Source organism: Apis mellifera, linkage group LG8, assembly GCF_003254395.2.
Source record: "Apis mellifera strain DH4 linkage group LG8, Amel_HAv3.1, whole genome shotgun sequence".
In the NCBI taxonomy this organism is placed as follows: Eukaryota; Metazoa; Arthropoda; class Insecta; order Hymenoptera; family Apidae; genus Apis; species Apis mellifera.
Genome location: NC_037645.1, coordinates 9,526,386 through 9,549,226, shown reverse-complemented (window position 1 = coordinate 9,549,226; position 22,841 = coordinate 9,526,386). Strand labels below are relative to the sequence as shown.

The following is a 22,841-nucleotide window of genomic DNA, read 5'->3' as shown; positions in this document are numbered from 1 at the left end:
TTTCACAATAAATTAATTTTCACAATAAATTAATACAAATAAATCACAAAAAAAACGATTTTTCACTATTTTTTTAATCCTTGTTCGTTCCTTCTTTTTGCAGTTTTTCATATGTGTGTTCCCGCCAATTAAAAAATTTCAACGAATATGATGGAGCTACTATCTACATTTGAAATTTATAATCGTACAAAAAAATTAAATTAAAAATTTAAGTAAAATTATTCATGGTACATTAATAAATTAAATTGAGAATTTATAAATTGTCAATAATAATAATATCATTAATTAATAATAAATAAATCAAAATAGAAAAATATAATTATTTTAGTAATTTCTAGTTTTATAATTCGATATGCCACCTGTTGGCAATTTATTGAAAAAGTGCAAACGTAAGTGACAGATGTACGTTTTCCATATCAATTATAAAAATGTATCATGTTTAATGTATCGTGCAACATTGTTATTATTGTGATTATTAAAATAAAAAACTGACAAGTGTTGTTCCATTATAATATATAAATACTTCCATTAAACGTTCTATCTAATACATATTCGTGCGCGATTGTAAATATCGTAACATAACCAATCTATTCAAAAGACAAAATGAACACATCGCAATAGAGAAAATAACTGGATATGTAATATACGCGATAAACAGAATTAGCTCGTAATGACGTCGTATAAAAGTGGCAAAGGAATAATTGCAACCCATTTTAATCAGGTCGCAGTAACATTTTACAATAAGCTAACATAAATTATCATGTTAATATATTTTATGCTTCATTATACCGAAAATACAAGTTCGCTTCGTAACATTTATGTTTCGAAGTATAAATTGAATGAATATGAAGATATAATATATTGTTTTTTTCGAGACTAACAAATACGAACTGATTTTATTCGTAAAAGTGATAAAGTTGGTGTAAATCATAAAAAAAATAACCGACTTTTTTTGAGACGTGAAAATATTAAATTATATTCCTATGGGTCTTCGATTCTATGGGATGCAAGCGCAGCGGGGGTGAAGGGCATCTGAGATCGCTAATCAATATTTAATCAACTTTCCAGGAGAATATTATTCTCCCGACAAATCAAGGACATATGTATCAGACCGCTAAGGGGGGTTGACGTTCTCTCTCTATTGATATAAAAGACGAAACGCCGTTTATACGAGTGTGCGAGTGTTTACACGCGCATTCATGTTTACTGTATTCCCATTGACGTAGATATTAAATTCTTATCGTCAATGATAATTTTTTCATCACAAATGTTTTTTGCAATAAATCAATCAATTACGTGTTACTTTCTATTTTATCTGCATCCAATTTTTAAATAATTATATCTCAATAATTAAATATTAATTCAAACGAACATAAATGTATATAATAATGATATAAATATTTAAATATCATTATCTATATTTGTTCTTTTTAGTTGTTTTTTAATTTTAAGAATTTAATTATTGTAACTTAATAATTACAATAATTGAAGATATAAATTTTAACGATGTAACGATGAAATGAACATTACATTTTTATATTTTCATAATAACAATTTTACTATATTATTACTATATATTTCGATATCGTAATATTTCAAATAATAATTTATCCAAATTTTTCGCAAAATAGTTTTCACAACTTTAATCACCATATTACAGATACACGTTCCAGTTTCTACTTCTACTATTGCAACATATGATAAAGTTGACAGAGAACTCTACGCCAATGGATGAATTCGTTCCTATGTATTCTTAGTATACATACTATGGGCGATTTGGTGTTGCACGGCGTACTATGTTCATGTATGTACCCAGGAAGAGAATTCCCCCGGGATGAGACTCGGGGAAGAGGGTCGAGTACCGAGGACTGCTCATCGTGGCCCTTTCGTGAGAACAAGTGCGAAACAAGTGTCGCACAGGTTCCTAGCACCTATCTAAGGTCGGTCTCGTGTCATGTTTAGTCGTGTAATTTCTCTATCTGCAGATAAATCATATTTCATGCTTTCGAATATCCTTTATTTATGTATCCTGTATCCATTTGACATTTGACTATTTTGTCCAATGGATGTAAAAATGTAAAAACATATTAATTCCACAGCAGAATTATTATGAATATTTAAATTACAATATTTTATATAAGAATTCTTAAAAAAAATATATATATTATTTCTCTACAGCAAATATATTTTATAATATCTATATATAAGTTACATTATATCAATAAGTTAATAAATTCACAAATTTCGAATAAATTAATCTAATTTCTCATCCTCTCTCTCTGTTATTCTATTATTTTTAGGAAAGAAAACAAGAAATTTCCTTCCACCAATCTTCATTGGAATTCGCAACAATCTGCAACAATGTTGAATGAAAAATTTAACTTAATTTTCACATTCCTCGTCCAAACGACGCCCTGAGCATCAGCGATATCATCGAAAAGACGTGGAGCAAATCGCTCATCGCAGCGAAAGAGAGCCGCGGAAAAGGAATCGGGCGGATAAACACAAACGGAAGATGGAGAAGCGTTGCTCCTGTGCCGTGCGTCCAGCGGAAACGGCCTGCTCCGGAATCGATCGTAAAATCGGGAGCAGGGGGGGGAGGGTCGGCATCATCGAATGATAGCGTTCATTCGAGCTGATGGCTGTTAGGGAGAGGTCGCCCGACGAAACGGGGGTGGCGCGCGGACGCGGGGATGGGCGCAGGGGGCGGCGACTGTTCTCTCACCCGGGCCGGGGGGTGGCACCCGGGCTCGACGAATCAGCGGCCAGAGAACGGGGGACGGTGGCCAAACCCGTTTCACCGTAACCAACTGTGGACCACACCCCCCCGGCGTGCAACCCTCTCCGCCGGTTATTGAATTAAGCTTATCATTTGATTTTGAGGAGACCCACCAGTCGGTCGTCTCGGGCTCTCTTAAGCGGGCCGAAAAACTTCTTTCTATCCGCGGCTATAATCGCAATAATTTGATATCGCTGATCCGATTACGCGTCATAAGCCAGCTATCGAGCAACCAGCTACCGCCCGCGTCTCCCTTAGCTCTCTTATCCACGACCCACGAAGGAGAATTACGTGACGACGCCGTTTATTACTCACCCTGCCCTGCGATTGTCCGAGATTTCGTGGGAGGAAAACGGAAACTGGGGCCGGAAGGAAGAGCCGTTTAGGCGGCTAAGGCCCGGCCGGGGGGGCCCTTAGCTTTTCCTTCTTTCTCGTGATTTTAACCTCGTTGCGAATTTACGTATATGTACACATATATTCAGATTCAACATGTTCCAGTGAATGAAGAGTCTGTTAGTTCACGTTTTCACGAAAACTCTGGGAAAAGATTCGGTCTCGAATCTCTGGAGGAGGAATCAAGAACGAGAGATAAAAAGTTTCGATGAACTGTCCGGGTGAAGCGTATTGTGCCCTACGAAGTGCCCTTCAGTTGATCCGCCTCTGATCTGTTTTTCATCTGTTTCACTTGTTCATCGATACTCGGTTCATCTTCGAAGAAGCATGGATTATTCGTACTTGAACCAGGCGGCTGCCGCGGCGGCGGCCGGTTTCGAGGCGTCCAGCTGTGCTCTGGCCGCAAGTGAGATGCAATGTGGATACGGTGACTTGAGCTCGTGCTCGCAGATGAGCCAGGCCGCCTATCGGTACACGGCTGCGAGGGCCGCTGGTTATCCGGCCAACGCGGGAACCACGAGCGCTGGGAGCGCCACGCCGCTGGGGGCCCATCACACCACCCACTCTCATGCCCACGCGCACCACGGGGCCCACACAACCCCCTGCTCCGTAATGGCCGCCAGATCTCAAGAGGTACACCGGCACGCAGCCTCCATCTTCCCCTCGGCCATTAATTTGCAGAGTGAGTGCGCTTAATTCCAACCCTCTGGGATGGATCGTGGTGGAATATCTTGTGAAACTTAATTCTTCGCTTTTTTTGTTTTAGATATATTAGTCGTCCTGTTTTTCTAATTTTTATTTAACCTTTTGTATTCCCAATGGAGATGATTTTGTATATTCACTTAAGTAATTCCTTAAGTAAGCAAATGTTAAGTGGAAATGTTCATTAATTAGTTGTTGGAAAGGAAAAATTTTTGTCACGTTCATTTCTTTCTTTCATATTCTTCTACATCAATCTGCAATAATTCTTTGGTGGAAATTTATGGAATATTTTATGGAATATATATATAATATTATATTATATAATATTATAATTGGTGGAATACTTTATGAAACTTAATTCTTCACTTTTTTTGTTTTAGATATCCTGTTTTTTTAATTTTTATTTAACCTTTATTCCTAATAGAGATGATTTTGTATATTTACTTAAGTAATTCCTTAAGTAAGCAAACATTAAGTGGAAATGTTCATTAATTAGTTGTTGGAAAGGAAAAATTTTTGTCACATTGATTTTTTTCTTTCATATTCTTCTACATCAATCTGCAATAATTCTTTGATGGAAATTTATGGAATATTTTATGGAATATTATAATTAGTGGAATATTTTGTGAAACTTAATTTTTCACTTTTTTTGTTTTAGATATTAGTCGTCCTGTTTTTCTAATTTTTATTTAATCTTTATTTCTAATGGAATATATATATAATATTATATTATATAATATTATAATTGGTGGAATACTTTATGAAACTTAATTCTTCACTTTTTTTGTTTTAGATATCCTGTTTTTTTAATTTTTATTTAACCTTTATTCCTAATAGAGATGATTTTGTATATTCACTTAAGTAAGCAAATATTAAGTGGAAATGTTCATTAATTAATTGTTGGAAAGGAAAAATTTTTGTCACGTTGATTTCTTTCTTTCATATTCTTCTACAATCTGCAATAATTCTTTGGTGAAAATTTATGGAATATTTTATGGAATATATATATAATATTATATTATATAATATTATAATTGGTGGAATATTTTATGAAACTTAATTCTTCACTTTTTTTTGTTTTAGATATATTAATCTTCCTGTTCTTCTAATTTTTATTTAACCTTTATTCCCAATGAAAATGATTTTGTATATTCATTTAAGTAATTCCTTAAGTAAGCAAATATTAAGTGGAAATATTCATTAATTAGTTGTTGTAAAGGAAAAATTTTTGTCACGTTCATTTCTTTCTTTCATGTTCTTCTAGATCAATCTGCAATAACTTTTTGGTGGAAATTTATGGAATATTTTATGAAACTTAATTCTTCACTTTTTTGTTTTAGATATTAGTCGTCCTGTTTTTCTAATTTTTATTTAATCTTTTTATTAAACCTTTATTCCCAATGGAGATGATTTTGTATATTCACTTAAGTAAGCAAATATTAAGTGGAAATGTTCATTAATTAGTTATTGGAAAGGAAAAATTTTTGTCACGTTGATTTCTTTCTTTCATATTCCTCTACATTAATCTGCAATAATTCTTTAGTGAAAATTTATGGAATATTTTATGGAATATTATAATTGGTGGAATATTTTGTGAAATTTAATTCTTCATTTTTTTTGTTTTAGATATCCTGTTTTTCTAATTTTTATTTAACCTTTATTCCCAATGGAGATGATTTTGTATATTCACTTAAGTAAGCAAATATTAAGTGGAAATGTTCATTAATTAGTTATTGGAAAGGAAAAATTTTTGTCACGTTGATTTCTTTCTTTCATATTCCTCTACATTAATCTGCAATAATTCTTTAGTGAAAATTTATGGAATATTTTATGGAATATTATAATTGGTGGAATATTTTGTGAAATTTAATTCTTCATTTTTTTTGTTTTAGATATCCTGTTTTTCTAATTTTTATTTAACCTTTATTCCTAATGGAGATGATTTTGCATATTCACTTAAGTAAGCAAATATTAAGTGGAAATGTTCATTAATTAATTGTTGGAAATTTTTGTCACGTTGATTTCTTTCTTTTATATTCTTCTACATCAATCTGCAATAATTCTTTGTTTTTACTGCTGAGTAGTAAATATTATTTACGACGCTTTTTTTTGCATTATCTATTTACGATATTCATTAGCAAATTAAATTACTTGCATGTTTATCGTTCGTTTGTTCAAAAGGAGAGAAAATTCAACGTGTCTTGTGAGAGACACGTGTATTATTTAACTCCAGAGATCGTATAATTTTTACTTTATTGCCTATAAAAGAGACGAGAAAAGAAACGAACAGTTTGTCACAACGATAAATATCAATTTGGATTTTATTATCCTTCATAAATCATTGCACGAGCTCCTTATTAAAAGGATAAAAAATTAACGCAATGCCTTGTTCAAACATTTAAAAACTTTCATCGCTTTCTTTATGCATAACTATTCAACGTTATCACAATCTGATTTTCTCTTTTATTAAAAGTGGTTATCAAATATTAATTAAGACTTAGAGTCACGGAGTCACAGTTCTGATCTAACCATTCACAAATTCCGAAAAGAAAGGAAAGGATCGGAAAACGTAATTCCAAGAAGAGAATTATTTCCACTTAATCGAATCTCCTCGTCGTTGATCATAGAGCAGCTACTAGCTCTATTCCTCGACAGGAGGAGGAAGGAACAAAAAAATCAAACGTTGAAACGATAGGAATTTACGGGAGGGCAATCAATTAGAGGCATAAGAAGACAGGAAGCGCGGGCGGAGCGAGGGAGGGGGGGCTTATTCCGCAGAAAAAAGAGGGTGGTCCTTCTTTTCTCGGGGGATAGTTGCCATGCGGGTGGTTCGTCTCCATCGGCTCCAACCTACCACCGTGATATCTCCTCTGGAAACGACGACAAGATGGCACTGAAAATCAATGGATGTGTCTCGTACTCTCTTTCCTTCTCCCCCTTTTTCGCATTCTTGCCTCTCTTTCCCTCACTCCCTCATTTACTGGCTCGTTCCTCTCGCACCTAACTCCTCTCCGTCTCGTCCCTTCACGTCTCCTTTTCACCCCCTAGCTCACTGCCACCTCTTCCTCGTCCACCTCTCTCCCTTCACTCACTCATTGCTATGGTTACCTTGCTCGCTATCGCAGCCATTCTCACCTATATTCTATAATCTATAAGCTCCTTCCTCCTTGCAAGCATCAAACGTTTCTGAAAACGTTTTCTATTCTCTGCCTCCTTAAGCTTTAATTCGACCACACTGATTTTCTTTGTGTTTCATCAATCTTGACAGCTGATAGTGCGGCTTTACAACTTTAGAAAAAAGTTGTTTCGTTCATTCTTGAAGTTTACACTTTCACTTTATTGATTAGGAGAAAATTTGCATGATTGATTTAGGATTTAGATGATATAGATGAGACTTTTGTGATATTTGATATTTCTAATTTTGTTTATCAAAGGTTTAAACTATGCAATGAAATCAATTATCAAATATTAATTTTAATTCCTATTTATGATTAATATTCATTCCTGCAATTCAATTTCAATTTTATTATTTCTATTATTTCTTTTTTTCTAATTCTGTTAATCAAAGGTTTAAACTATGCAATGAAATCAATTATTAATGATTAATATTCATTCCTGCAATTCAATTTCAATTTTATTACTTTATTTCTATTATTTCTTTTTTTCTAATTCTGTTGATCAAAAGTTTAAACTATGCAATGAAATCAATTATCAAATATCAATTCTTATTAATGATTAATATTCATTTCTGCAATTCAATTTCAATTTTATTACTTTATTTCTATTATTTCTTTTTTCTAATTCTGTTTAATTCTGTTGATCAAAGGTTTAAACTAACTGCAATGAAATCAATTATCAAATATTAATTTCAATTCTTATTAATGATGAATATTCATTCCTGCAATTCAATTTCAATTTTATTATTTCTATTATTTCTTTTTTTCTAATTCTGTTGATCAAAGGTTTAAACTATGCAATGAAATCAATTATCAAATATTAATTTCAGTTCTTATTAATGATTAATATTCATTCCTGTAATTCAATTTCAATTTTATTATTTCTATTATTTCTTTTTTTCTAATTCTGTTGATCAAAGGTTTAAACTAAAATATTAATTTCAATTCCTATTTATGATTAATATTCATTCTCTAATTCACTTTCAATTTTATTACTTTTAACACAATGTTCATTGGAATACCTAAATTTCACTTCCTCCCTTTGTAATTTTCAGGTGGGTTAGGATACAAGGCCTATTCAGGGCACGATGGTCTGGCGGAGAAGAGGAAACAACGCCGGATACGAACAACTTTTACATCGGCTCAGCTTAAGGAATTGGAGCGTGCCTTCCAGGAGACTCATTATCCAGATATCTACACCAGAGAAGAAATCGCTATGAAGATAGATCTAACGGAAGCTAGGGTTCAGGTGAGTGATTTGATCGCACAATCTTTAATTATAATTTATTGACATCTCTGTGCAGCAACTAAATACAAAAAAAACACTTCAAAAATCTGACAAGTTTCATAAGCATCCACGTTCACAAAGATTCGAATCGAAGAAGAAATTGGGAGAAATGGAACAATCTTTCCTTTCGTTTCGCCTTCTTAAATCCTTCTTTTGATCGTTCATCTCGAAATGGAGAACCGGAAACGAAGATACAATGGCGGAACGCAACATGTAATCGCATTACGAGCCCCCATTCTGAAATGTTTTCACGGTTGTACACCGTGTGTAAGTTGATGGATTATACCGTCTAATGCACGTGACGGATTAACTTCTAAAACTTCTTGCATGCCGGGGACTCAAAGGGAGGGAACTTGTCTTACTATGACGCGCGTAAATCGAACGCGCAAAATTTATGATCCAATCAACGCGTTTTACATTTCCGTCGGCTCGCCCTCCTCACGAGCTTTCACGGACTAACCAATTCCCTTTCAACTCCAATTCTTACAATTCTCTCTCTTCTCTCTCCTTTATTTTCGCCTCTTCGATTTCCATTGAAAATATATTCTTTACTCTCATCAAATATCTTCTCCCTCATTTTATCACTCCTCTCGTTTCAATATTCGCAACCTTGAACATTTTCCGCGTTATTAAAATTTCCATTTTAGAAATTCATTCATTCCGTCCGTCTATTCCCAGAGAATTCTATTTTCCGGATATTATTCATTTAATCTGTCCTATTGTCAATCCGAAGTAAAAATTTCAATCCAATAGAAAATCCTTCACCGAACGATTAGATTCGAGACTTTCATCTGTCTTATCTCCTTCTTGCCCGTATCGTCATCGTCGACGCATATATTCCACGCGAAATGTTTGATTTTCCAGAGCGAAAATAAACGGCCGCAGTTCGAATATTCTGTGAGCGAAGATCTTCCTTTGAAGATCTTGTATATAAATAATAATAATAATAATAATAATGATAGTAATAATAATAATAATAATAATAATAATAATAATCATACTTGCCGACTGAAGCTACGTCGGCGAGGAACAGTAGCCGTCCAACTTTATGCTACGAGTGCACCGAACTTTCGTGCCCGGATTAAATACATTACATCCATAAGTGACGGCGATTACTCGACGATCAGGCTGGCAATATGAATGAATGAATGAACGAATCTCTCTTGCCACGGTTTATTAAGAGGATGTAATTAAATTTTGGAATGATTGGAGATGATTAGAGAGCTTTTTATTATATTAAATATTTCGATAATTATTTTTTACGCAAAGGTTTGTTGTAAAATATTTAACAAAAACATTAGATTAATTTTTATTATTCGTGTATTTTTTTTCTCTTTTATTGTTTATCGATAAATAATTTTGAAATATTGTTTAAATATTCTTTTTTCTACGAATAAATCTCACGTTTCAATAACGAAAAATTACGCTCGAATGTAACATCGTAAAATTTCGTATCTTCCTAATTACGGAACGCGGCGTTTCACTTTCGACACTTATATTACCGACCGAGTAAATTCAATTTGGCCACCAAGTTTATTGCGCGTGATGCTAATCATTGATGTTGAACATTTTAAGCGAGAAATCGCATCGCGCTTGGGGAAAATGTAATCGGATCGATGGAAACGATGAGGGATAATATATCGGAAATGAACAAGGTACAATTTCCTTCGAATTTTTTACATATGAAATTTTCACGCCTACGACAAAATTTTCGAATCGTTTCTATCGTTCGCAACATTATCGATCGAGACTCGATCGATACGATTCCAATTCCTCGAGAACGAGTAAATCCATCTTTCCCAACTTTTTATTGTTGCAACAAAAATAATTTGCAATCCTTGCTTTTCGAGTTATTGTTTAAAAAGACTTGCAGAGTGCTGATCGTGAGTGAATCGCGGTATATAAGTAAATATCCCGGTTAATTCAGTTGGAAATCATAAGCATGAATGTATTATGCACACATGATAATTAAGTAGGAAGTTACTATCAATTTTCTAGTAGTTTGCGGCGTCACGGGCCGACCGCCATTTCTAAAGAGGTTCTCCGTGACGGAGGGTAGTCAGGTCGAATCTTCCCTAATTCGTGCTCTTAGGCTCACCCCTGAGATGCCTCCAACTTTGTCCACTTATTCATTTATTACCTTCTATTTATCTCTTCCCTCCCTTTTTCTCAACGTACACGCATCGCGTGTTTCTTGCAATTGTAATCGTCTTTGAAATCTTTCCTTTCCTTTTTATCATATTGCTACCAATAATTAATTAATTACTAAACACATATATAATAACAAATAACATTTATTTATTAAATAATATACATATACAAATTATATATTATATTATTTATTACAAATAAATTATTATAAATAATATAATTATATATTATATTATTTACAACAACATATATATAAATACAAATTACATTTATTTTACAAACTTTGATAAAATGTGAAAAAGAATTTTCCACATATTCTTTTCTTTTTCTTTATTAATTAATTAATTACTAAACACACATATATATATAATAACAAATAACATTTATTTATTAAATAATATATATATATACAAATTATATATTATATTATTTACAACAACATATATATAAATACAAATTACATTTATTTTACAAACTTTGATAAAATGTGAAAAAGAATTTCCCATGTATTCTCTTCTTTTTCTTTATCCATTAATTAATTAATTACTAAACACACACACATATATATATATATATATATAATAACAAATAACATTTATTTATTAAATAATATATATATACAAATTATATATTATATTATTTATTACAAATAAATTATTATAAATAATATAATTATATATTATATTATTTACAACAACATATAAATATATAAATTATATTTATTTTACAAACTTTGATAAAATGTGAAAAAAAATTTTCCACATATTCTTTTCTTTTTCTTTATTAATTAATTAATTACTAAACACACATATATATAATAACAAATAACATTTATTTATTAAATAATATATATATATACAAAGTATATATTATATTATTTATTACAAATTATTTTATTTTATTTATTATAAATTATAATAAATTATTGTAAATACAAACTTTGATAAAATGTGAAAAAGAATTTTCCACGTATTCTTTTCTTTTTCTTTATCCATTGGTAAATTTATAATATCAAAAAATCAATATCCATTTCGATTTTTAGTGCTGAGATTGAACATGTTGACGAGCTAATTAAAAGTTAAAATCACCACAAGGAAGGAAACATTCATTTTGAACGACGAAGAAAAGATACTAACAACGGGAGGAAAGAGAAAGTGAAAAGAAGAAGAGTTTCGTCGTCACCTTTCATCGAGGCTACGAAAAAAAAGCTTACAGTCACCCCTTGTCCAAGGACAAAGCTTACACCTCATCGTTGCCCATAAATCAACATCTTGGACGGAGGAGTTGATCTGCTCAATTCGGTAGCATTATGTATGCTCGCAGGTTGCCAGGAACGTTAATGGAGTTGTAATTCATACGGAATGACATGTGAGTCAGAACTGTGAAACGTGTCGCCACGCGACACACGCTGCACACCCTATCCGCCTGCCCATGGTGTCATCAATGGGATGTAGCGGATAGAATAGCGGGTGAACGAGCCGGTGTCGGTCTGCTGAACCAACAATCATTGCTACTTGGTAAGAAGGGTGCTGCTGGATTCAATTGAAAGAAATGGAACGATCTGGCTAAGCGCGATTAATTCTGGTTGTGGTGGATACATTTCCAATTACTTGTAAGTGTTTGGTGGTGGTGGCATGCCAAAGGAGAGGAAAATACAAGGAATCTAAAGAATAATTTTACTCTACTATTTGGAAATTATTGTATATTTATGTAACAATAGATTGAGATTCAAAAAGAGATTGAAGATATAAAGGAGAGTGAATGTTTTGATAATATTAATTGAAATGATTGGTATATTAAATTTATTCTAATGTTAAGTTTGGTAAAATTTTTATTATTAATAGTAATTATATGTGTTTTTTTTATAATGAAAAGAGAAAGAGGAAAAATTGAATAATTTAGAGACAGAAAGAGAGCCTTTGGGAGAGAAAATCAACATGAATTTCTTTCTCCCTATGGGACACAGTCGTCACGGGAAGCAGAAGGTCGGTTCTAAGAGGGTGATCTGGTGATAGTCTCTGATGAAGGGCGAGAAAAGTGTATTCGAAAAGAAATGGCGAGGAAAAGATAAAAATTGGGAAAAGTAGAGAAAGAGAAATAGAAATGGAAAATAAATACAAAGACTTGCTTCATTGAAACCTAGATATATATAAAAGAAAAATAAAGATCTCTTTGGAAGCAGTATATGCAACTTCTTAAATAAACAAATATCAACCATTTAAAGAAAAGAAAAAAGAAGCAAAGCAATAATTCCATTATTGGAATGCTTACATTCCAATTTAAATGATTGTCTCTTCCTTTTTTTACAACAAGATTCACATCTTTAAAAGCCAATTATTTCAATTAATTATTAAATTATTCCACATATTTATTCCACCTATTGTCTCAGATTCCAAAAAAAAAGAAAAGAAAGACAAACGAGCACATTTCCTGGAAAGTTGGAAAACAGAGTTTGGAAGAGGAAAAATATATTCGACGTGGAGAGATAGATAATAAATGAACGGGAGGAAGTCGTAGGAAAGATCAAAACGCGAGGACGAATAACACTTGGAACGGAAGGATCTCGGTTGGGAAGGCAAGGAGGGAGAGAGGCTGGGATGGCATCGAGGGATGAAATGGGGAAAACATTGGAGCTCTGCCTCGACTCCCGTAGGCCGACGAGGGTGGCTGATACACAAGGGGCCCATGGCAGGAGTGTGCCCTGGTAATTGCGAGCTCTATGTAGATCCACTTACGGTGATTAAAAACTGTCCTGCTGGGTATCATCTACGGAGAACGACGGTGTTGGGTGTTGCTTGAACACCGGTGCACCACCACCACCACTCAACTACATCCCCCTCCCATTCCTAGCTCGAACTTCTTCGACCCTGGCCTGCATGTTATCTGCAGCTGATAGCTCAGATTAAGCTGGATAATTGGCATTAAAAATGGGTTTAAGCTGGGGAAAGAATTGTGATACTCGAGAGTTGAAACGATACTTGGAATTTTTACTTGAAGAAGATACAGTACAGGAAGAAGAGACGTGGAATCTTTTACTTATTGGAATTAAAAAGTATGGGTAATATTAGAAAAAGATCTATGTGATACAATATAGTGGAAGAAGTTTAATTAAGAGTATTAGTATTAATATAATAGATTGATACAAATGATTTTGAACGTGTCATAGAAATTTCTTATCCTGTGATTTGACAGTGTGAATTTTTTCCAAAAAATGTGTAAACTAATTTGAATTTTTTCAACTATTCTTTTACACATCCAAGTGTCTACTATTAATATCCATGACTGTTTTAGATTTTTATAAATATATTGATTAGTATATATATTGATAAATATATTGATTTTTCTAAATACTTATCAAAAAATTAATTTGCTATGGAAAGCCTCTTTCAATTTTCAATGCTACATTGAATGTATTAGATATCTTGAGTCTATATTCAGATAAATCATTCTTTGCAAGCTCAAATTTATTTTGATCCTCTAGAAAGGCTAATACACAAGACTTAATTTAAAGATTGATCTAAAGTAAACGCTTGAAACACAGTTTTTGTTGCTTGATTTTACAATGTTAAATAAGGATGGATACTTAAAATAACTATAAGACTGAGACAGTGTTCGCTTTAATAGTAGAATACAACAGGGATCAGGCGTCAGTGAACTGTCACGGTTGTGGTCAGACACGAAAGTGGATACGCAGTTAATGAGATCTGTCCATACCGATTTATTCATCAGGCCGAATGGCATCGGCCCGTCCAACGCATCTCTTAATCAAGATTTTGTCTGCACAGTCATACATTTCCGTTCCGAAACTTATTTGGTTAATTGAAGAAGGTGATTCCTGGCGACTGAGAGTGTAGCAATCACCATCAAGTGTAATTTCATTCTTTTGATTCAATACTTTTAATCATTACTTAAGTTATCATGGATGAGAAACATTATTTAATTTGGCCAAACTTTTGTAATTAATATAGTGTGCTAGTATAATTCTGATCTTCCAAGCTTGCTATCTATCTTCTTTATGGAAAACAGAATTGATTCTATTTAGAATCTCATAATAAAATATAAATTTGTATATGCTTCTGAGAAAAGATGAATAAACAGGATAATTATTCTTCATTTACATAATTAATTGAAGTAAAAGATTATGTTTAAATTTCAGTTATCTTGTGAGATTCTGAATAAAATTTGCAATGTAAATCTGCACTATGAGTTGGCAATCAGTAAGAAATTAACAAAGAGGAGGTAATTATCTCAAGTTATGGGATATTGTTTTTAAATCAGAAAATTGAGGATTCTAATTATTCTACTGAATAATTTTGTCGGAGAAACATGAAAATTGTAAAACATTTGAGCTTTGACATATAACAATAATTTCATCTGACTTTATACCATAATATTGATAGCAGTGCTTCGGGATATATCCTTGTAACTCGTTTAATGTGACGCATCGAGGGAATCTTGGACGTGCTGTGAATCTTTCACAATCCACCAACATCCTTCAAGAGCGAATCCTTAAATCTAGAAAAGGAAGAGATCACATCCTTCACGTTTGATGATATTTGGATGTTGAGAAGTTGTTAAAAATTGATGAAGCAATAATGGTTGAAATTGACCAGTTGGAAGATGAAAGAAGAACAAGAATAATCGATATTCAATTTTCTATTTTTAAATTTTTAAAATACGTAATAATCTTGTTCTTTTTTTTCATGTAAACGAAAAACTTTAGAACAAGTTTACTTTTTTGATTCTTTTCCTTTCCATAACTTTCACTTTATTCTTCGCGAAAGTTTTCAAAAATTCGAAAGATTCCTTAAACTCCAGGCGTTAGCTAGAGTCACAATTCCTCGTATTTTAACACTATCGATTCGATATCTCGTTCCTGATTAAATCCTGAGATCATAAATTCTTCTTTTTTTTTTAACTTCCATTCGTTTAATTTTTCCTTCCCTCGATGCATTCTTATCCAGAAAACATTGTTCATCTATCAATTCTATAAATTTATTTAAAAATTTAACTGAACAGAAAAATTTCAAAAATTTGAGAATCCTATCCTCAATGATTCTCAATTTTTGTTTTTCGGCTAAGAATTTGACGAGTAAACGCGGATCAACAGCCCCCCAGGGCTGCAAGATCCGAAAGGAGAGGAAATCTCTACGACTCACAAACGCGAGGGTTAATCGAACGAGCAAATAAACCGCAAAATTGTTCCTATCGACACGGAATCCTTAATGATCCGTCTGTAAGTTTCTATAAGCTCTTCATCAAATTCTGTTTACATTGCATCAGGTTAAACATTTTTGTCCTTTCTTTCGAATTCCAAAAATGATAATAAATTTGGTATTTTTGTTTGAAAACAAAATATGTTTAAAAAAGACACAAATCTGTTTGAAGTTTCAAAATAATATTTTGAAATTCGTTCCAGTTGCCAAGATTTTAATTTCGATTCTTTTTCTTTTTCATAAATTCTTATTTGTCTAATGCAAAAATTCCATTCAATTCGTTTTGATAAATATAATAGTAATATAATTTGGCATTTGATCATCTCTTATTATAAATTTGGAACTTGAAGTTGTATCCAAGTAGTGGAGGAAGATAAATAAAATTCTTGCTTAAAGTATTTCAAAGAATGTTAATTATCATCAGTGTTAAGTTTGTGATTAGAAGAAGAAGAAGAAAATTGGTTCCTTGGATTCTTATCTCCAGTTTCTTGATACTTTCTATTGAGTACAATTGGTAATCATCTTCAACACTTATTTCTTAATCTTATCTTGGAAAATTTATCTGGGAAAATTTTTTTAATGTATTCTTCAAACTTTTAAAAAAAATTCATATTTATTCACATTCTTTTAACTATGGAAAAATAATTAGAATTAATTCCTTTCAGGAGATAAAAAATAAGAGAAAAGATATGAAAATGTGAACTGATGAAAGTTTCGAAAAATTCATACTCTTGTAATTGAAAATTTATAGAAAAAGAAATAATTCTTCCTACGAGAAGAAAAATGAAAAAAAAAACATAAAAGCGAATATAGCCATCAAATTTTTTAAATATCTCTATAAAAAATTAAAAATTCGTAATATTCATTAAATAAAATATTTTTCTCAATTATAGAAAAAAAAAGTAGAATTAGAAATAATTCCTAAGCCAAGAAATAAAAGCCAAGAGAAAAATATGAAAATATGGATTGATGAAAAATTAAAAAAATTCGAAATTCATCCTCTTGATAATTGAAAAAAATTAGTAGAGAAAGAAATAATTCTTCCTAAGAGAAAAAAAAATGAAGAAAAGAAATTAAAAATTCGCATCTCGTGTTAGAGAAAGTACTTTTCTTAATTATAGAAAAGAAAAAAAGGAGGAATTAAAAATAATTCCAAAAAGCCAAGAAATAAAAGCCAAGAGAAAAAATATGAAAGTATGAGTTGATAAAAAAAATTAAAAATTCGCGTCACGCTTTAGAGAAAGTACTTTTCTCAATTATAGAAAAAAAAAAATAGAATTAGAAATAATTCCAAGAAGCCAAGAGAAAAAATATTAAAATTTTTGAGCTGATAAAAATTTATTATTCTTATATTTGAAAATTTATAGAAAAAGGAAATAGAAATAATTCTTCCTAGAAGAAGAATGAAAAAAAATTAAAAATTCGCATTACACGTTAGAGAAAGTATTTTTCTCAATTATAGAAAAGAAAAAAAGGAGGAATTAAAAATAATTCCAAGAAGCCAAGGAAAAAATATAAAAATATAATTTGATAAATTTTTTTTTCAAAAAATTCATATTCTTGTAATTGAAAATTTATAGAAAAAGAAAATAGAAATAATTCTTCTTAGAAGAAGAATGAAAAAAAATTAAAAATTCCCATCACGCGTTAGAGAAAGTACTTTTTTCAATTATAGAAAAAAAAAAAAAGGAGGAATTAGAAATAATTCCTGAGCCAAGAAATAAAAGCCAAGAGAAAAAAAATACGAAAATATGAGCTGAAGAAAACCTCAAAAAATTCGAAATTCATCCTTTCGATAATTGAAAAAAATTAGTAGAGAAAAAAAAATAGAAACAATTCTTCCTAAAAGAAAAAAATTAAAAAAAATTAAAAATTCGCATCACACGTTAAACAAAGTACTTTTCTCAATTATAGAAAAGAAAAGAAAAGAAAAAAGGAGGAATTAGAAATAATTTTTGTCCTCTTCGGGAAGCGAAAGAGGTTCGAGAAGAATTTTGAGAGAAACAAGGGGTGGGGTGATCGGCAACGGCGAGGAAAGGAAAGGCAGCGGAGCGCGTGAACCGTGGCTTAAATATTTATCCAAAACGAGGTGGACATCTGTCGGTGCGGCTCGTTGCATTTTATTTAGGCGTACCGTATTTATTTAACATTAACGCCGGCACGTAGCCTCCCTAATTCACGCCGGCGTCGTCGTCCGTTCGGCAAACAACGGCACACATGCTGCTACGCGGCCTCTTCGGGGTTCTGGTCCGTGGCCAAATACGAATTATTAGTGTTGTCACCGGCACGTACACCGCCGCCCGGTCAATGTGTGTTACGTTAGCTCTCTCGGTCGACCGACGGTAGATGACGTAATTTCATCGCGGCCAACCTCTCGCTCTCTTTCGCCATCATCCGAAATATCTTATCTGCCCAGAGAAAACTTTCCATCCTCCCCGTTATATATCGATCCAATAATTTAAAAACTCGAATAATTAATTTCCCCTTTGATTCAATCGATCCCCTATTAAAAATCGTTATCGAAACTTTCTTTAATCTCGAATACTACCTCTTATTCTCGCCAAATATATATAAAGAAAACGAAACAACGTATTAAAAGATATTCTTTAAGGATTTATAAATACTGAGAAAGAAATATTCTATCCCGGGATACAGAGAATACAGAGAATGACTCTCAAAATGAAACGATCGAAAATTATTGAGGATCAAAGGCTCGATAAAAAAAAGTCTTCGATCGATCGATCGACGAAACGGACGATTCAGACGAGGTAAGAGCGTAGCGGAAACTGTTCGACGTACCTAAGTTGGGCAGTTGAATTTCTCTGGCAACGTTCAATAGCAACAGCGGTGGCACTGGCGGCAGCCGGCAGCCAGCTGATAAAAATCCAATAGCAGTGTTTGCCGTCCGGAAAGGGCAATCACGTTCATCATGGTGTCCCGCGCCCCTAACTCTCCGAGTCCACCCCCTTTCCCCCTCCTCCCCTGGATTCTACCACTCAGGAAAGCTGAGCGAAGCCGCCCCTGGAAAATCTAGGTGGGGTGGGATCCACGTGCTGTTGCTGCACACGCGTCGAGGAGAGGAGAGGAGGAGGAGGGAGAAGGAGGAGAAAAAAAAGAGGGTGGGGGAAGGAAGGAAGGGAGGGAGGGAGGGCGGCTTTGCTGGTCAGATAAACGGTAAAGCAAATAAATCCGCTACTTTAACATGCAGGTCACCGCCGCTTTCCGTTTATTTTATTCGTTAAATATTTCATTTGGCCAACTAGAGCCAATTACGAGCGCGCTGCCCGCGCTGCCACGTTCCGCTCTGACGAGCCGGACACAGACATGACGCGCTCACCCGTCACCCGTCTCTGTCTCTCCTCCTCTTTCTCGCCGAAACGTTTTTTCCTCCTCTCTCTCTCTCTCTCTTTCATCGCACTCTAGATTATTCTATCGGCCAATAGAATTCTCCAATTCAAGAATATATATATATATTCGTGGACGAATATAATATAGTATTACACGTTGATTTCAAGATATATATATATTCGTGGACGAATATGATGTAGTATTACACGTTGATTTCAGGATATATATATATATATTCGTGGACGAATATAATGTAGTATTACACGTTGATTTCAGGATATATATATATATATATATTCGTGGACGAATATGATGTAGTATTACACGTTGATGTTAGGATATATATATATATATATATATATATATATATATATATATATTTGTGGATATGGAATATGATGTAGTATTATATGTTGATTTCAGGATATATATATATATATATATATATATATATATATATATATATTTGTGGACGAATATGATGTAGTATTACACGTTGATTTCAGGATATATATATATTCGTGGACGAATATGATATAGTATTACATGTTGATTTCAGAATATATATATATTCGTGGACGAATATAAAGTAATATTACACGTTGATTTCAGGATATGTATATATTCATGGACAAATATAATGTAGTATTACACGTTGATTTCAGAATATATATATATTCATGGACTAATATGATGTAGTATTACACGTTGATTTCAGGATATATATATATATATATATATATATATATATATATATATATATATATTCGTAGACGAATATGATGTAATATTACACGTTGATTTCAGAATATATATATATTCGTAGACGAATATGATGTAATATTACACGTTGATTTCAGAATATATATATATTCGTGGACGAATATGATATAGTATTACACGTTGATTTCAGAATATATATATATTTGTGGACAAATATGATGTAGTATTACACGTTGATTTCAGGATATATATATATATATATATATATATTCGTGGACGAATATGATGTAGTATTACACGTTGATTTCAGGATATATATATATTCATGGAATATGATGTAGTATTACACATTGATGTCAGGATATATATATATATTCGTAGACGAATATGATGTAATATTACACGTTGATTTCAGAATATATATATATATATATATATATATATATATATATATATATATATATATTCATGGACGAATATGATGTAGTATTATACGTTGATTTGAGAGCTGGTATCTATTGTTGAAATTGGGAAAAACATTAAAGTTAAATTAAGAGTACGCCTTAATTTCTTTCACGTAAAATCGTCGATGAAAATGATTGCAGGTGTGGTTTCAAAATCGGCGCGCGAAATTCCGGAAGCAGGAGAGGCTGGCCCAGCAGAAGTCGACGTCTCAGAGCGGGATAGGCGTGGACAGCGGGGCCTCGAGCCCCGTGGGGGGCAGCGTGAAGGCGGAGGGCCGTTCCCCGAGAAGCCCGGCGACGCCGCCTTCGAACGCGAGCAACACGGTGATGTCGGCGAACGAGGTGAAACCGATCCCTAACCCGAGCCTGGTGAGCGTGAAGCAGCACGCCGTGAGCGACGCGCCCGCGGCGGAGGGAAACTCGCCGAACGCGCAGCGGGGGAGCAACGGGGGCGGCGGGGCATGGGGCTCGTGTAGCCCGAGGCCCTTCTCGGCGGCGCTGCCCCCGTATCTGTTGGACCCGTTGCCCTTGAAAACTGCGAATCTCTACTAATCGTCCGCAACGAGACACCCACCCACTCCATCCCGAAAGCGAGATAATATGTAAATATATTATAGGGGAATGCGTGACAACCGTTATTGGAATGGAAATTGTTGCGAATTGTTGCTGTTCAGGCTCTCTCGTTCCGTCGCGAGGTCGTTTTTTTCGGACATCCCGTTGTTATTGTATATTGGTTCTTTTCGACTGGAATTCTTTGTTTCTTTCTTCTTTTTCTTTTTTCTTTTTCTTAGATATCTGGTAAGATTTATGTATTAAGTAATACATAATACTTTCCTTTGTCCCCTTCTCTTTATCTTTTCATTTATTTTTATCCTATTTCTTTATCTTTTACACTGTTTTATTCACACTCTTGCTCAAATTTAGGCCTAAATTGGGTAAGTTTCATTTTTATTCTTCTTTTTCTTCTTCTTTGTGGAGGTAAAAAAGGAAAGTGTGTTTTTTATGTAACATTTTAATGGTCAGGTTATCCTATTATTATATATTGGTTCTTTTCAACTGCAATTCTTTGTTTCTTTCTTCTTTCTCTTTTCTTAGATATCTGGTAACATGTTCAAGTAATACGTATACTTTCTTCCTTTTTATGTTTTTATTTATTTTTGTCCTATTTTTGTATCTTTTACACCGTTTCATTCATACTCTTGCTCAAATTTAGGCCTAAATTGGGTAAGTTTCATTTTTATTCTTCCTTTTCTTCTTTTTCTTTCTTCTTTTCGAAGGTAGAAAATTATTATTATATGTAAATAATACGGATAATAATAATAATAATAATACTTTTTGTGAAAAAACGACCTCGATGGAAGACGATACTTTTATTCGACGATTCGAAAAAGATTCTCGCTGGAAAAACTGATAAGTGATACCGATATCTACGTACCGTCCTATATTTCTCATTGATTAGTCGGTGAACGGAGTAATATTTGCCATGCCATGATGTATTAAATCGAAGGCGTTAAATGAATGAATAAATAAAAAGAAGTAAATAAAAAAACTTGTCCAGAAGAGAAGTTTCTCGAGGGAGAATCGATCGATATTTTTCGAGAGAGAAAGAGAGAAAAATTTGGTGCGAATCTGGCTTTGGCCAGTCTCCTCGTTAAAAAGTTACGTAACAAAAGAGATATTGTTTCGAAACGAACGTCTCGAGAGCGAATAAAGAGAGGAAGAAGCACTGAACAGCGTTTTTTTCCGATACAACAACAACAACAACAACAACAACAATTTGTCAAAATTAAACGACACTTTAACGGAGGATATCGATGTGGCCGGCACCGTGTGTACAGTTGTTGCTATAAATATAGAAAAAAAATTAGTGTTTTACACCTAAATAAACTCATACTTACTTATCCATCGAACGAGGGAACAAGGATTCTTTTTTCCTTCAAAGAAAAAAGAAAGAAAAAAAAACAGTGACAGATGAGAGAAGAGGAAAAGAACGAGAAAAAATAAAAAAAAGCATACTTAAGAAGATAAGAGAGAGAGAGAGAGAGAGCAAAGATGTAACTCCACCATCGTGTGTATCATTGGCCATTCCAATACCCATTACATTTACAGAATTATACATTATAAGTATAATAAGATTTATTAAGGTCCATTCGTAATAAGGATAATGTGTTATAGTCCGTGTCCCCCGACGATATCGAAGAAAAAATCGTGTGAGAGGAAAAGAGCGAGCGAGTGACCGAGCGAGTGTGTGAGAGAGAGAGATAGATAAATAGAAACGAGCGAGAAGAGAGGCAAATGAAAGGCAACCGTTCCCAATAGTCGAAGGAAAACTTATCGCTCCTCCGCCTGTGTTCGGTTGATCGCGAAAAATTAATCCTCCGAATCGAAGAGAAACGACGCCCCTTTCCCTTTTGCTTTAATCTTTAAGCGCTCTTGAAAGAGGGAGGAGGGAGGAGCCTGGTCGTGAAAGAAATTGTTTATTTTGAGAACAAGAAAAAAATCTGAAAACAAACACAAACCCCTTCGCGTGTGAAGATTGTTGAAGTCGTCGATCCGTCATCCATCGTATCCGCTTAAAGATTAAAAATTCGTAAGAAAGAA

The 22,841-nt window shown here is 33.2% G+C and overlaps 1 protein-coding gene and 1 non-coding gene across 2 annotated transcripts; one reads left to right on the top strand and one right to left on the bottom strand.

Annotated features, from left to right (window-relative positions):
• The first annotated feature begins 452 nt into the window (after positions 1-452).
• On the top strand, positions 453-22,225 carry LOC724934 (paired mesoderm homeobox protein 2A). The gene is made up of 5 exons (XM_016913630.2): positions 453-721; positions 1,661-1,940; positions 2,301-3,854; positions 8,106-8,299; positions 20,382-22,225. Exons 3-5 carry the CDS (start codon positions 3,500-3,502, stop codon positions 20,790-20,792), a joined length of 960 nt encoding a protein of 319 aa, XP_016769119.1. The 5' UTR covers positions 453-721; positions 1,661-1,940; positions 2,301-3,499; the 3' UTR covers positions 20,793-22,225.
• On the bottom strand, positions 2,722-2,836 carry Mir3745 (microRNA 3745). The gene has a single exon (NR_039435.1). It is a non-coding gene; the product is annotated as a microRNA 3745 (primary transcript).
• Positions 22,226-22,841: the final 616 nt, after the last annotated feature.